At 36.7% G+C, this 15,265-nt stretch overlaps 1 protein-coding gene across 3 annotated transcripts in view; it reads right to left on the reverse strand.

Annotated features, from left to right (window-relative positions):
- Positions 1-3,600: 3,600 nt before the first annotated feature.
- Caprin1 (cell cycle associated protein 1) overlaps positions 3,601-15,265 on the reverse strand; it is a 30,860-nt gene continuing 19,195 nt past the window's right edge. For all 3 annotated transcript variants that reach the window (XM_034496221.2, XM_034496223.2, XM_034496222.2), the window contains 10 exons: positions 15,022-15,177; positions 14,829-14,937; positions 13,150-13,211; positions 12,407-12,517; positions 12,106-12,255; positions 11,120-11,270; positions 8,265-8,459; positions 7,419-7,519; positions 7,015-7,078; positions 3,601-5,475 (listed from right to left, as the gene is read on the reverse strand). In XM_034496221.2, coding sequence (XP_034352112.1) covers positions 5,411-5,475; positions 7,015-7,078; positions 7,419-7,519; positions 8,265-8,459; positions 11,120-11,270; positions 12,106-12,255; positions 12,407-12,517; positions 13,150-13,211; positions 14,829-14,937; positions 15,022-15,177 — 1,164 coding nt within the window. In that variant the 3' untranslated portion in view covers positions 3,601-5,410. The remainder of the gene's footprint in view (positions 5,476-7,014; positions 7,079-7,418; positions 7,520-8,264; positions 8,460-11,119; positions 11,271-12,105; positions 12,256-12,406; positions 12,518-13,149; positions 13,212-14,828; positions 14,938-15,021; positions 15,178-15,265) is intronic.

Genomic DNA, 15,265 nt, shown 5'->3' on the forward strand with positions numbered 1-15,265 from the left:
ATCCGGGTGTCTCGCAGCTGGCGTTAGCTACTGGTACCAGAACTCGTCCACTGCAGATCTGTCAAAGAGCGCCTCTATAGCAGGGTTGTACGCGAGGCAATAGCTGTTGTAGGTGCTGTCTTACCGATCCCCTACTTTTAATAACATGAAACTAGGCCAGTAACTGTTTTATTCATCTTACTTGAACCTCCATCCCGCAGCAGTCTAGGAGTATCTGCAGACTTTGTACCCACGACTGTGGCCGCTATACTTTGCAGGCTCTTAGACTCATGCCATGTGTCCTAAAACCCTAACATTGGGTTTCAAGGCTCGTCCAACCACATCCACAAGGATTCCATATCTGCCTTCCTTTTGGCACGAGGCCCGTGAAATTGGACCTATATAGCTTCTATTCTTGGACACAAGTTCTGGTATCTAAAGCGGAATTCTTTCCCCAAATTTACATACCAACTTTAATATCTAAATTTCAATGCACTAAAACTTCACGATGCCAAGCAATATTGTTTTAAGTAACCAATACGGCCCTAGGTACTTAATAAAGCTTCTAAATGCACTTAGTAAAACTACCAGTACTTTTATGTTATAGTGGGTAGAGAAGTCCTATAAGGTGACATAAGCAAAACCCAAAACTTAGAAATAATGACCCTTGAGAATACTCGACTTAAAAAAAAAAAAAAAAAAAAAAGAACCAATATAGAAAGTGGGGAAATGGCAGGCAAGCCTATTCTGGATAAGCAGCCCAAAATGAGAAAGCCACTGGCATTTTGGGGACAGAAATGATGTGCTGATTCCCTTAGTCACTGCACCAGAGGTACAAACGGGTTTAGAATGGTAAGTGTGGCAGGGTTAAGGTAGTTACAGTGCTAGGTGGCTGAGCTGTCCATGCTGTGAACACATGATTTTACTTAAGGCCTTAAGTATACAGACATCAAAGATAGCTTTCAACTTACTACCCAATGCCCCTATCAAGTTGTTGGACTGAAAACAGTTGGTGTAGAATACTACCCCAGTTTAGAATACTAGATGTGTTTGAGACTGGTATAGAAATGGAACTGCACACCTGCAGGTTAGAGGGTATCTTTTGGAGACAATTCTCTTCTTCGACGTTTGTCCCAGAAGTCAAATATCTGGTCAGGGTTGACTTCAAGTGACAATACCTGCTGAGCCATTTCATTGACCTAATATTCAAGTACTTTATGTAAGTTTTGAATGTGAGGAGCTTGGGACTTAGGTATTTCTAGAAAAAATAACTATAAAGAACTAATACTCAGAAAGGTGGAACTGGATTAGGTTACCTGGATTAAGTAAAACTAGAGATGAAACCATCAATGAAGGCTTACAGGACCAGCACAGGATACTCAGTGGTGACATGTAATCTGAAACCCTTTCACTATTTCCAGCTTACACCTCAAATTTTGCTGCAAAGAATGATGCACCTTCTAGACTCCATTGACCCATAAACTTTTCTTCTCAACACTGCAGTGAAGGTATTTTAAATGGCAGTTTTATTGGATGGCCCACTATCCGACACCCCCCCCCCCAACAACACACACACCATTTTAAAGCCTTCAATAGCTTCAAAATGTTGAGACAAAAATTTAAACATGGAAGAAAACTGCCCTTCCCAGTTTCCCCAGCCAGATCTTGCTAGTGCTTAAACAAAACAGGAGTCATTAGAATACAGGCCTCTTTGCCGCTTTTATCCAGTTTGCGACTCTTCATCCTTATGTTAGCTGAATTATCTTTCAGTCAAGTCTTTCCTGACCATACTGACTAGGTCATATATTGATCATTAACCACACTGTTGAACCATGACACTTAGTACACACATCTGGATCACTCCAATGTGTTGAGGGGTAATTTTGTCACCATTGAATAGTTAACACGGGCCATAATGCCTGGCAAGAAATACCCAAATGTGCTAATAAATTTCAGGTTGTCTCCTTAAAGAAATATAGTACTTAGAGAAAATTAATACTTACAAATAAATATATCAAAACCTGACATTCAGTATGAAGTACATCCACAATACTGCTACTTTCAATGCCAACAGTGAAGGACCAAAGCTATGCAGGAAACTGGTCAAGCTTCACAAAAGAGTATTAATGTACGGTGCTTCTAGTATCAAGATTGAGAACATACTGTAGTCTAGCTTTTTTCTTAAGACCAGGACCAGAATCATTTCTTCTCAAGGAGCACTTAAATTTTCCTTAGGGTGTATGCAACTCGCAGGCTTTGCTCAAGGACTATAGGCAATCACATTTTCATGTAATTTAATCTAATGACATTTACAACAGTTTCTAAGTTTTTCCAGAACATTTATAAATTCAAAATAGTAAAGGCAAAGTTTAATTTACTTTTTCTGTTAATTTGTACTCAATAAAACTAAGAGTACTTAATAACTCAAGTGGGACATGGGTTCAGAGCTTAAAGTTGAAATGAAGGGTATGATCAACTAAGCTACATTTACCCTATTTCCCTTAAGTAAACGTACCACTGAAAATTTAACAAAACAAACTGCACGGCACATATATGACTGTTCAACTAAATTCTGCACTTAGAAACTGGTTGTCTGCCAAGCACCTTAAGTGAATGAACCTGAGAATAGCATGTATTTTCATGTCTCCTTGAAGTCTCTATACAATAACATGATATAAGTGCATATATATGTACACATATAGAGACAAAAGAACTATCGAAGTTAATTTACTACAATCATTAGAAGGTCATGTTTTTAATATCAAGATACAATGATCAAAAGAAGAGAAAGGATGAGAAAAAAATCATCTCTTTTTAGGAATATGAGGGCCCTAGTAATAAAATGGCCCTAAGCAAAAAGTAATCAATGGCATGCTGCCTTAAAAAGGGTGGAAGGGAGGGGCATTTCATTATACATGTGGTATCTACACATACTGTTAATTGTGCATGTACAAAACATTTTATAGTCTTACTACACTGAGACAGGTAGGACCATCAGTTCCCTGTACTCTGGTAAAATACACACTTGACCAAACAAACGGTCTTCTGCATCTAGACAAACATTTGCATATTATACAAGATACTGAGTAACAAAGACTCAGATCTTAACCAAACTACTTTAGTAGTTCTCTGACCAGTGAAAACTTCCTTTTAAAATAGTCTGAATTGAGACATTAAAAAGTTCTGTGTGCTGGAACTGCAATGGTAGAATAATACCTAATTATATGTTGCTCTTGAAATGAATAGGCAACTTAAAAAAATAAAGAGGTCATCAAACTGCAAATACTTTTACACATTCTGCCCTATACCTTGGGTAGAAGGCTGAAACGTAAGACATTCTCCATATTCACTTCAAAATTCACATTCTATACTAAACTTATTTTCTTCAATTTTGCTTTCTGAATATCATAGAATTACATTCTAAACATAACACACCATCTAGGGATTACCCAATAAGCCATAAATGTTTCATCAATCCCAATAAAATACAACTAACATATGGTTGTGGTACATCCCAGGCAGTTGTCATTTAAAGCACACAAGTGTAGGTGCTGGCAAAATATTCTTGGCAAAAGCAAACAGATAACCCTTTCAATATGATGTACCATAACCACACATGAGAAAAGTCAAGAACTTACTTTATTTATTTTAAAATAAACATTGAAGCTTCCCCATTATCCACCACCCTACAAAACTTTTGAATGTGGAATGTTCAACAGCCTAAGCAGTTTTAGTAGGCTACAAAACCAGCAAAACCTCCAGTTGTCTAATGATGAATAGCTGAGAATAATTGTTGTTTTGAGTAGCTGATTACCGGCTTGGAAAAAAAGTTTGCAAAAGGCTAAAAGTAAAATTTAATTTCTGTACAGAAAATAACATTAACTTAGTTAAGTAAGTAGCCTTTGCTTTAACAAGTGGAATTAATTCTCCATGACGTATAATGGAATGGGACAAGCAGCATTCAGTTCATAGGCACACAGCGCTAGTGCTTAAACTGCTAGCACAAATTCCAACACAGAACATATGGCTAAGTCACTGCTAACCTTTGTGTCTCCATCAAACTGGATACTCTCTCTATGCACCTAAGGCAAAGAATCAACACTTTGAACACAAGTGTCTCCTTGAGAAAAGGAGAGAATTCAATTAGGGTTAAATTAGACAAAAGATAAATGAAAATACTTCAGAACAGCTACTAGACATAACCACAAAGTCTGTGACACTAACGATGCATGGGGTGAATCACTTTAGCTGCTAGCTGTTGAACACCAGTGTTTCAAGATACAACTTTTAGAAACATGTTTTATTTGTTTTGCTTATACCATCAGAACTGAAACTACTATCTGTCATTTCCCTAAAACAGGGAAAAGAATCTAAAACACATACTGGTGCTTTTTGAAAGATAGCAATTTGAAAGGGTGGTAGCAGCAGGCATTTGATATCTTTTTCTTTAAGAACTTTCAGGCTGCAGGAGAAAAACATGTGACCAAAAGTGTTATGATTATCCATCCATTAGAGATTTTCATCAGTACCTATTACCAATTTGAGTAACAATACAGCAAGATCCAAGGATTAGTGATGACAATGCACATTATCGTGAGGAATGACAAACAGGACCAATCCTCATGTAAGTCATTGTTCGGAGAAACTGTTAAGTGTTCGAAAGGTATCTAGTAGTTCACATTGAGCACAGAAGCAGCCTGTCCAGATTATACCCCGTATTTGATGCATACTTTCCAGAAGAGCCAATCAAAGCCTGATTTGCACTTTGGCTTTGTCTTATACAGTATCCACTACTAAAGAGCAATTTACAAGTGTTTTTTAATCACAGTTGTTTGGCCAGAAGACTAGTGAGTGCTATGTCAAGGCTGGTAGCCAGCCTCACTTGTATGGTTAGGGACCCATGCATAATTTGGTATGCTTTTAATCTGTCGATGCTCCAATTTAATGGGAAAAGCTGTGAAATGCAGTCATTTTGCTAAACCACACTCCACTCCTTCCATTTTCCTTTCAAGGAAAATGCTTTAAAACTTTGTCAATTACCACTGAATAATTCTAGGGCTGATTGGAGATTTTTATCCAATGTCAAAAAGTCAATCTTGCATTTTTTTTCCAAGCAACTTCAACTAACTATGGAGATATTATAACCCCATAAGTATATGTTTTACTCCTAAGCAAGGATGAGGAATCTGAGTATCGTGTGCAAGGCTCAAGATGACGCTTAGGACAGAACATGCAGAATAAAAATAGTTTCCTTCCATATCCAGGTAATATAAAGCTGACAATTGCAGTCCTGTCTTTATGGGATGAAAACAGTCCCTTTACAATAAGTTTCCTGAAAGGGAGAACAAATAGATAATAACTCTTCTGGTAACATATTATGGTACACTGGCCAGTGTGTTTTTGGCGATTAAACATAATCCTGTGTATCACATTAATTCACTTGCTGAGTGTTCATTTGCGGCATCCCTCTGTTGGGTCTTGGGGGCCCTCCACGACCTAGAAGACAAAAATGGCATTTGATTTTTCTTTCAAGTATTATTTGTTTTGCCTTCAAGCAGACTTTCATCTGAAGTCAAGAAGCATGTGGGCAGCTTGTCAGCACATTATTAGGCTTAAGAGGCCAATTCTTCAGTGTTCAAGTTTCACCTGTCCTTGGAGTTGTCATGTGCAAATTTGCTCATGTTCTCTAGCTAAAAGAAGCGTAGAGCTAATGGAGTATTCCACCAGTACTCATTCATTCATTCATTCAACAAGTATTTATTGAGTGCCTACTATGTGCCAGGCACTGTCATGAGGCGTTGGGAATAGATACAGCAGTGAAGACAAACAAGGTACCTGCTCTTGTGGAGCTTACATTCTAATGTACACGCTAGCTTACATTTCAATAGTAAGTAACATCATACTATCAAAATTAATAAAAGCACCAGAATGAAAACAGACCTTTTTACCTAAACTGTTAAAAAGAAACTACATAACATTCAAAATTGTATAATGACTTGTAACAGGTAAAATAACTTTTTACATGCTGTTAAAACAGATATTTTAGCTATCATTTAACTCAACTTTCATAGAATATGCTACAAAGGTGGGATAGAACATAACCCACATTCACATGCAAAAAATCTTTGATACTTCAAATCAGTATTTCCCAGATGACCCATTAACCTTTTGTTTTAAAGTACTTTCTTAATGGTCAATTGCCACTAGCATTCAAATTAAAGTACTTTATAATTCCTCCTTAATATACATTTTATACATGTCATGGCCAGCCAATAACTATAAGAAACCTAATTCTTTAACCTCCTTCAATCAGAGAACCATTTAGAACTTCAGATTACATGAAAGGCTACCTGTAATTGTTCAACGGATTAACTTCCTGCCCATGTAAGAAATTATTTTCCAGTACTTGAATGACAAATGAAGCAAAAGACTCTTAAGCTTGTCATCCTTAATTTTAATAGCATCAAGTTCCTAAGAATTTGGGAAATCTGTTTAAACATCAGAAATATGTTGGTATTTAGATCACTAACACTGGTCCTAAGTGTTCAAATTCCAATTAGTTATGTCAATTCTAAATGGTTCTCTAGATATAACTGTGGCTTATCTGGCCATTTGAAAGGCTTCTCAGACTAAAATATAATATGCATGTTTCAAAAATCAAAGAGGGTAATAAATTTATATAAATGTTCAAGCTCGTTCCAAAAATGTCTTACAAAAAGTTTCAGTAAGTACTTCCTAAAAACATTTAGCAGGTTTTAAGACCTGAAAAATAAATTTCCAGTTGGAAAAACGCTTTTCTGAGGCAGAGAAATGTTCTGATTTTCAAGACAGTAACAGGGAAAGTCATTCAAAAATTAAAATTTGGATTCAAGATGAAGTTTTAGAAACAGAGCATTTCATTTAATCTTTAGCAACAAGTCTGGAAAAGATAAATGTACTCCTAACATGTAACCTACATGCGGACTATGAACAGTTCTTCCAAGGCCAGAACAGAAGCTCCACATAGGAGCTAGGATCACCACCACAAAATATTACCTCGTGGGGCTCCCCGTGGTCCACTCTGCCCAGAGCCTCGCTTGAAATTCTGCTGATATCCATCCTGAAAGACAAGCTAGTTAGTTGTGAAAGGAAAGGTAGTTTGGTTAACTATATCTAGTCTGATAGTTTACCACTAGCAGAATACATAAATCCTAGACACCAATGTATTAGAGCTAAGTTATTCTTACAGAGCTTCCCTTAAGCTCAAGTATACACATAGTTCTGTTTTGAAGGTCACTCTAAGCAAACTACATTAAGTGGCGATCTATAATAAATGTTTAAAGAGAAAAAAAAACAAAAACAAGTAAACAAACAAAATGCCAAAGTCATATTTTATAAGAATGCATGTTGGACATGACAAAACTAACCCCAAATAAGTTAGTTACCCCATATTTACATACCCGCTGGTAGCCAGAGTAGTCCCGGGGAGCACTGAACTGAGACTGTGTATAACCACTGTTTGGAGTGTTCGAGAATGAAGGGCGGTAACCATCATATCCTCCTAGAATATAGAATGAGAAAATAATTTACTTTTCCTTAAGAAAAACTCTGCTTTCTTAAAGAGTAAAAAAAAAACTGTAAGCCACACTAGTAATTCAAACTAATTTTGAATTCCCTGCCTTGATCCAATCTGTTTATCAATGTCTATGTACTATTTGTCTTAGAGGATGACATTTTTGTGCACGCACATGCATGCACACAAACACACACACACAGAATCCTTAAACTGTTAACTAAGACCAAGCAGTGGTGGTGCACGCCTTTAATCCCAGCACTTGGGAGGCAGAGGCAGGCGGATTTCTGAGTTCAAGGCCAGTCTGGTCTACAGAGTGAGTTCCAGGACAGCCAGGGCTATACAGAGAAACCCTGTCTCAAAACAAAACAAAACAAAACCTGTTAACTCAGACAAACTTATAAATAAATGCATGTATAGCGACTCGATCTTTTCTCTCCCAGTTTCGTCATTTAAAAAACTGACAAAGTAAGCTAGGCAATAAGGTGACACAGGCCTTTAATTTCAGCACTCAGGAGACAGACAGGAAAATCTGAGTCTCAGGGGACATACATTCAGCACACACTTCAAATGTTTAAATTATATATTAAGAGGACAATGCAGAGAAGTAACTTTCCCAAATATCATGATATATACTTATCATATATATCATAATATATACTTCTCATTTTACAAATCAGGAAAGACTTGAAACTGCAAAAATTAATCAGAAGTTGCCTTATTATTTGTTTACCTCTAAATCCATTGGCAGGGCCCCTATATCCATTCATCAAGCCTCTGGCACCACGAGACCCTCCTCGAGATACACCACGACTGTTGTAATAAGGCTGACTGCTACGTGGAAAGCCAGTGTTCTGCTGGGGGGGCTGCTGGTGGTTACCAGGTACTTGGTGAGGCTGGTCCTGGGATCCATGGTAAGTGCCAACCACTGTTAAAAGAAAGGTTTATATACATAAACAAAGAATTACTTACCATTCTTTCTCCCACATGCTTCCTGAACTATACAAAATGTTCTACACTGTATTCTTTCTTTCTTTTTTTGTTTGTTTTTCAAGATAGGTTTCTCTCTGTGTAGCCCTAGCTGTCATAAAATTAGCTCTGAAGACCAGGCTGGCGAGAGATCCACCTGCCACTGCCTCCCGAATGCTGGGATTAAAGACATGTTCCACCACTGCCTAGCTCCTGTACTCTATTCTTAAAGTTCAGTTATTTGAATAAATTTGCCTAGTAATAGGAAATTATAACAGTCCCTTTTCCTCCCCTACCCACCTATAAGATTGAGTTATTGGATCATTTCCCCAATAGTAATTCTAAATAAACCTTTAAAAGCAGAGCATACAATTCTTCCACACATAAAATTCAAAAAGGCTCTATATTACTAACACCTGTTGAGAATAATTGCCCTTTTAGCAAAATTAGATTCCATAATTCACAAGACTGATAAATCAAACAGTGTATATGTCATTATTTTTCATTGTAAACAACCTTAATAATCAAGTTTTCTTACAGTTATTTCACTAACTGAAACATTAGAGGCTTTCAGCTTAGCAGCCTTTGGTACCTATCTAAAATGACAAGTACAGCCAACTTAGAAGACGCTAAAGGTACTCACACTGGCGTTCAACCTACTGGAAGGGCTAGTTCTAAGAAGGCACACACATTAGGCATGCCTTTAGACTCAGAATTCAGACCTGTGTATTCCAGGCCGGCCAGTTTTACACAGCAAGTTCCAGGCATAATCAGACCCTGTTTCTAAAGAGAGAATGAATGACATGGGAAAGGGAAAGGGAAAGAAAAAAGAAGATTCTTTTCTAGATCTTTTGTGTTGTTTCCATGTAGGAACAAGTTAACTAGATTTTATTCAAATTAATGCAAGGCTGAGAACACACCAAGTTTTCTAGAAACAAATTACCAGAATTGTCCACGTAGACACTTTACTACTCTAAAAGAAAGATGACATAGAATGAGTGACCACGAGTAAGCTATATTTGGAGTGATGAAAATAAATATTGACGTGGCATTTGCATATAGACATGAAAGTCAAAAAGCGACAAATGAGCCGGGCAGTGGTGGCACACACCTTTAATCCCAGCACTTGGGAGGCAGAGGCAGGCGGATTTCTGAGTTCAAGGCCAGCCTGGTCTACACAGAGTGAGTTCCAAGACAGCCAGGGCTACACAGAGAAACCCTGTCTCCAAAAACCAAAAAAAAAAAAAAAAAAAAAAAAAAAAAGGCGACAAATGCAAATGTATAAATTCAAGAAATTGCAAGCCTGTGACCCACATTGACATGAAGTAGAGACCTCCACAGCTGTCCTCTAGAAGCCATGTGCATGCTGTGGAACAAATGTGTACATCAACAAATTAAAGCCTTACTTTTTTTTTACAAGGCCTTTACATTTTTATGAGAATGAGTCTTTTGCCTGTGTGTATTAGTGCATAATGTATGTATGTATGAAAATATTCTAAATTATGACCTTACAGGTCAAAAAGGATTTCAATCTGGTCCACCAATTACAGTCACTGTGTGTGTTTTCCCCAACACTATATTGCACTATTAAGAATCAACCCAACCTCCTACTGCCAAGTATCATGGCAGTAAGCTATATAAACAATGAACAGTCAAAAGCTTCTATAATTCAGTAACAAATTCAATTCCAGCAAAATTGTAACATTAACTGGTTATAGTACAAAAAACTCTTGGGGACAGCCACTCTAAATAAAATGTAAACTTCCCTAATACTATCAAAAAGTATGAGATGGCTGAGCAGATAAAAGAACTTGGTACAGAAGTATTGCTGTGGCATGTATACAACACACCTACCTCTACCAACCTACCTACCTACCTAACCCCCCCACACACACACACACACAAAATATAGTAACTAAAATTTTAGAAAGACTGAAAATCTCTTTCCTCAGTGTCTAGACAGACAATTGTAGTCCTCATCCTTAATAAGGAAACTTTTCTTTCCAATGGAGATCATTAAAACCACAACCAACCAAAATGCAAAACAGTCCTAATTGAATCATCTACAGTGCAACTCTCCTGGCTCCTAAGGTTCAGGATTATTGCAGAAGAGGAGGTAAGATTGTTGAGACAGAAGATCATGCACTTTGCTTTCACATTCTGTCTCCTAGAAGCATCAGAAGCTACAATACAAGTATGAAGTCTAAATATGGATGCCTAAATATGACCTGAGCAAAGGTACCATAGCACCAAGATATCATAAAGAGAATGGGGGGGGGGGGGGACCCATGAGGCCTCAACCTAGGCAAGAGCTAGAGAAAACCAAGGAATGTAGAAAGCAGGAGAACCAGTCTTTCTTAGCAAAGAGCACAATTGATTATCCAATACCAAATGGTCATCCCTAAAAACATATGTACAATTAACATTATATAGACTGATGAGGTTGTAATATGTATTTAGGAATATATACACATTTAAAGAAAAGAAAATGTAGGCAATGAATTTGAAAGGGGGGGCATACATGGGAAGTTTCAGAAAAATCGCGTTATAATCTCATTGTATTACAATCTTAAAAAACAAAATAAAGGAATGAAAAGAAAGTCACCCTGGCCTTCTTACCAGTTTGCAGCTGATCTTGTTGAAGCTCTGTTTGTTCCACTTGGTGAGGCTGACTGGAAAAACTCTGGTTATAACTGGCCTGGTACTGATTCTGTTGTTTTAAAGTTTCTGGTTCATTAACAGGAGGAACTGGAGCATTCATATTAAACACCTGTAACAAACCAAGTAAATGAATGATTTGTTCATGTCTTTATTTTTGGTTTAGACTCGAATATCTCAGTTCAGCCTTCCCTTCAAATGTAACTTAAAAACCCAAAAAAAGAAAACACACATTACAAACAAAAAAATGTTTCATGTATACCACTAACTTCTTGATGAGATACCATGTTAACTCACTTAACTTTTACTCTTATTAATATATTAATGAAGTCTTAAGTACTTAATCCTTCAGGCATTCCTTTGTGTACTAATTCAACTGCATTCTAGGTTATAATACTTTTTCTAGAAATTATACAATTTAAAGATAATTACTTATAAACCAGTGAAGTATATAACATCTAAAATTTACTTTCAAACATCTGAGTAAAATAAAGATTAAGCTAAAAGTGCAAAATATCAACAATTATATAACTAGGTTATAATTCCACAAGTACTGTATTATACATTTTGTTTTTGTTTTAAAAATGTAGTGTGTGTTTATGTACATACACTGCACATGTGGAGGTCAGAGGACAACTTTCAGAATTCAGTTTTCCTCTACCATGTGAGTTGCAAGGATTATACTTAGGTAGGATAACAGACTTGGTAGCAAGACCCTTCCCACTGACCTCCCTCTCTAGCTCTTTTGTTTAAACTTGGTTAAATCTTCTAACCTTTGAAGTAAAGCTAAAATATATAAATGAGTGAAGCATAAGGCTCAAACACATCACTGAGAAGCCTAAGAAACACAGTTTAGTGATCAGTAAAGATAACACATCATTACAAGCTCCAGCTCAGCTCCACTCAGCGTGATTCCTAGTACACACTAGAAAATGTTAACTGCTCACCGTCTGCATGGATTGGAATGGAGCTGCATTTACATTGATTCCACTGCTATGCAAAGGTTTACTTGTCCCAGCCTGGAACACTTGAGGCTGAGAAGCAGCAGGAAGGGATGATGATGCTGTAGTCTGGTCTGTATTTAAAGATATTGTTGCCTAAACACAAAGCAAACAAATGTATTTTAGTGGTAAACTAAGTCTAATTTATACACGGTAATAAATAAAACTTTTATGAAAGTAAAATAGGATCAAAAAGAATCACATTTATAAAGTACCATGCCAATTCATGCTTGGTAACAGAACTTGCCTGAATCTGATCAATGGGCTCCTTTTGTGGCCGCTGCTCTGTAGCATGAGACGGCTGGTACAAGGGTTGAGATGCTGTATACCCCTCACTTGTGGAAGAAACTAAAGGAACCTAACAGAAATAAAAACCCCAAAGCTTATTTTCTTCTAACAAAATTAAAGACAAACAAACTATACCAACCCTAATACAGATGCAAAGACATTTTTGTTAAGGGAAAGAGAATTTCTCTTTTCATTTTGAAACTATAAGATTTTATACATTATTTGCTGGATAGGTTGCATACACCTTTAATCCCAGAAAGGGGGGGGGTGAGTAGAGCAGGGTGGGAGGTGGCAGTGAGATCAAACTCTATATAGCAAATTTCAGGCCAATAAGGGCTACATGTTTAGACTTATTCTCAAAACAAATACTTAACAATTGCAAAATATATGGCTATTTAAATCTCAAAATTAAACCTTTGTCTAGTAAGTATAAATCCCTAACTTGTAAAATAGCTGTTTTAAATACAATTGTTTTGTTTTAATGCAAGAATGTCAAAAACAAAAAGTTCTTAGAAAAGGTCTAAGCCTAAAAAATTTTAGTTACCAAAAGAAAAGCAAATACAAGCATGAAAGTAAGTACTAATAACTACCAATTGCCAATGAATTTATAACTGAACACTTGAAAACTGACCAATGAATGAATCACTGACTAAGAAAGAATCTTAAATAACAAACCTAATGAATACTCTTATTTATTCTTACCTGTGTGGCTTCTGGTTGTACAGGAACTTGATTAGATTGGGCAAGTCTAGATTCAGAATGAACTACAATATTAAGAAAACTGTTACACAAAATCAAATTTCTTCAGAGAAAATCCAATTTCTTAATTATCTAAATAATACATAGTGTAATGGGCAAATTTCTGTAACTAAGTGATTAATGAGCATCTTTATAGCAAGAAAAAAATTGCAGACTATGTCTAAGATTTCAGCTTTAAAATTAGCACAGGTAACAACCAGTGCCAGTTACTTTCAAGACATTCTACCTCTGAAAGTAGCACAATCCCACATGGTCTGGAAGTTAGGATTTCGTGATTGTTAAGAGTCTGATTTCAAATCCCCTAGTAACCTCAAAATCTGGTCCTGGGGTGATGGCCCATCAGGTAAAAGCACTAGCTTCTCTTCCAAAGGACCAGAGTTTGACTTTCAGTATCCCCAGCAGGTGGGCTCACAACCACCTGTAACTCCAACTTCATGTGATCCAACACCCTCTCTGGCCTCTGCAGGCACCCAAACATTAGATTTCATGTTTCTTTACACTACACATTGATATGTTCTGGTGGGAAGAGCAAGACCAAAATTGCTAATGGTCCTATAGAGAAGATCCACTCAATACAACTCATTGATTCTTATTTGCTACTTCAATGATAAAGAATTGAATATCTTGTGCATCTCTTCCTTTCATGTATCCCTTTCATAGGGGGATCAAAAATTCTCCCTCAAGAGCTGCAAGCATCTCACAGCCCTCCAAGCATCTCACTTAAACCCCATTTCTAAGGGATAGTCCTATAACCTCCAAGAACATCTGAATTCACATGCATATGCCCACAGACTCATAAACATAATCAAACTTTTTAAAAAAGGGTTTTGAGAGATGGCTCTTTCAGAGGCACTGAGTTCAATCCCCAACCACATGGTGGCTCACAACCATCTATAATGGGATCTGATGCCCTCTTCTGGTGTGTCTGACAGCTACAATGTACTCATATAAATAAAATAAATCTTAAAGAAATCTTTGTTTATAGTATTAAAAAAAAATTAATATGCCACACAAAATTTAACACTAACTTAACACTATCACAAACTGTAACAACTGTTAAAACTAATTAAGAGTATCAAAAGAGAGGTTGATTCGTGGAGATGGAGAAGGTAATTTATAAATAAAAGAGAACATAGAATATAGATCTCTGCAGCACTGGTAACTTTACATTTAGATGCTGCTGTGTTCCGTGTGTGAAAAGTCATCAATTCTGTATATCTATGCCAATAAAAATGTTGTAAGAAATGATAAAACTAGTTGTTAAGTTCTTACAGGACAACATTTTACATCAAATTAAAGGACTCAAAACAAAGGATTAAAAAATGGGCAAAATTAACTTTCAAAACCTCTGAAGTCTATACTGAGTCTTATATTTCCTCTCATAAAAAAATTATTGCTAAGCTAGGATAGGCTAAAAACACAGACTTTGGAAGGTAATAAGATGGTCCAGAGGGTACAAAAGCAGCATGTCCCACCAAGCCTGATGACCCAAGTTTGTTCCTCAGAACCCACATAGGAGAAGACATTGGTACTTCTAAGTTTCATATACCACATATGAAAACACATGCACACACATTTTTTTCTCCTAAAAAATTAAAACTTTTAAAATCATCATTACTAACCCTGGGGGCAAACCAGCTGAGGCATATCCATGTTTTGGGTAGGGTTCATAGGTTGTGCTGATACAATGGCAGGATCAAGCGTCTGATTTTCAAAATCCAACATTGAATCCTACAAGTCAGGATATAACTGAATTACATCAAACAACATACATTTAAATTTACTATTAATGGTGCTTTACTAAAATATACCTACCTGTATGAAATTATAGGGCCCTTGCATTTGTGCCATAAGATCTTGTACACGCTGTCTTCTCACGAGTGGATCTGACTGAGCCACTGGAGTCAAAGAGTGGGGCTCTGGTACTGAAGGAGATGCAGCCTGAGGTTGCTGCTGAAGTGAGTTTACAACCTAAAATAGAATAGAGAGAAAAGAAAATATTATCATGGCTGCTTCCCCAAACACTAAATATTATGTGATGTTTATTATAACTAATGTG

Source organism: Arvicanthis niloticus, chromosome 2 (assembly GCF_011762505.2).
Source record: "Arvicanthis niloticus isolate mArvNil1 chromosome 2, mArvNil1.pat.X, whole genome shotgun sequence".
Taxonomy (NCBI): domain Eukaryota; kingdom Metazoa; phylum Chordata; class Mammalia; order Rodentia; family Muridae; genus Arvicanthis; species Arvicanthis niloticus.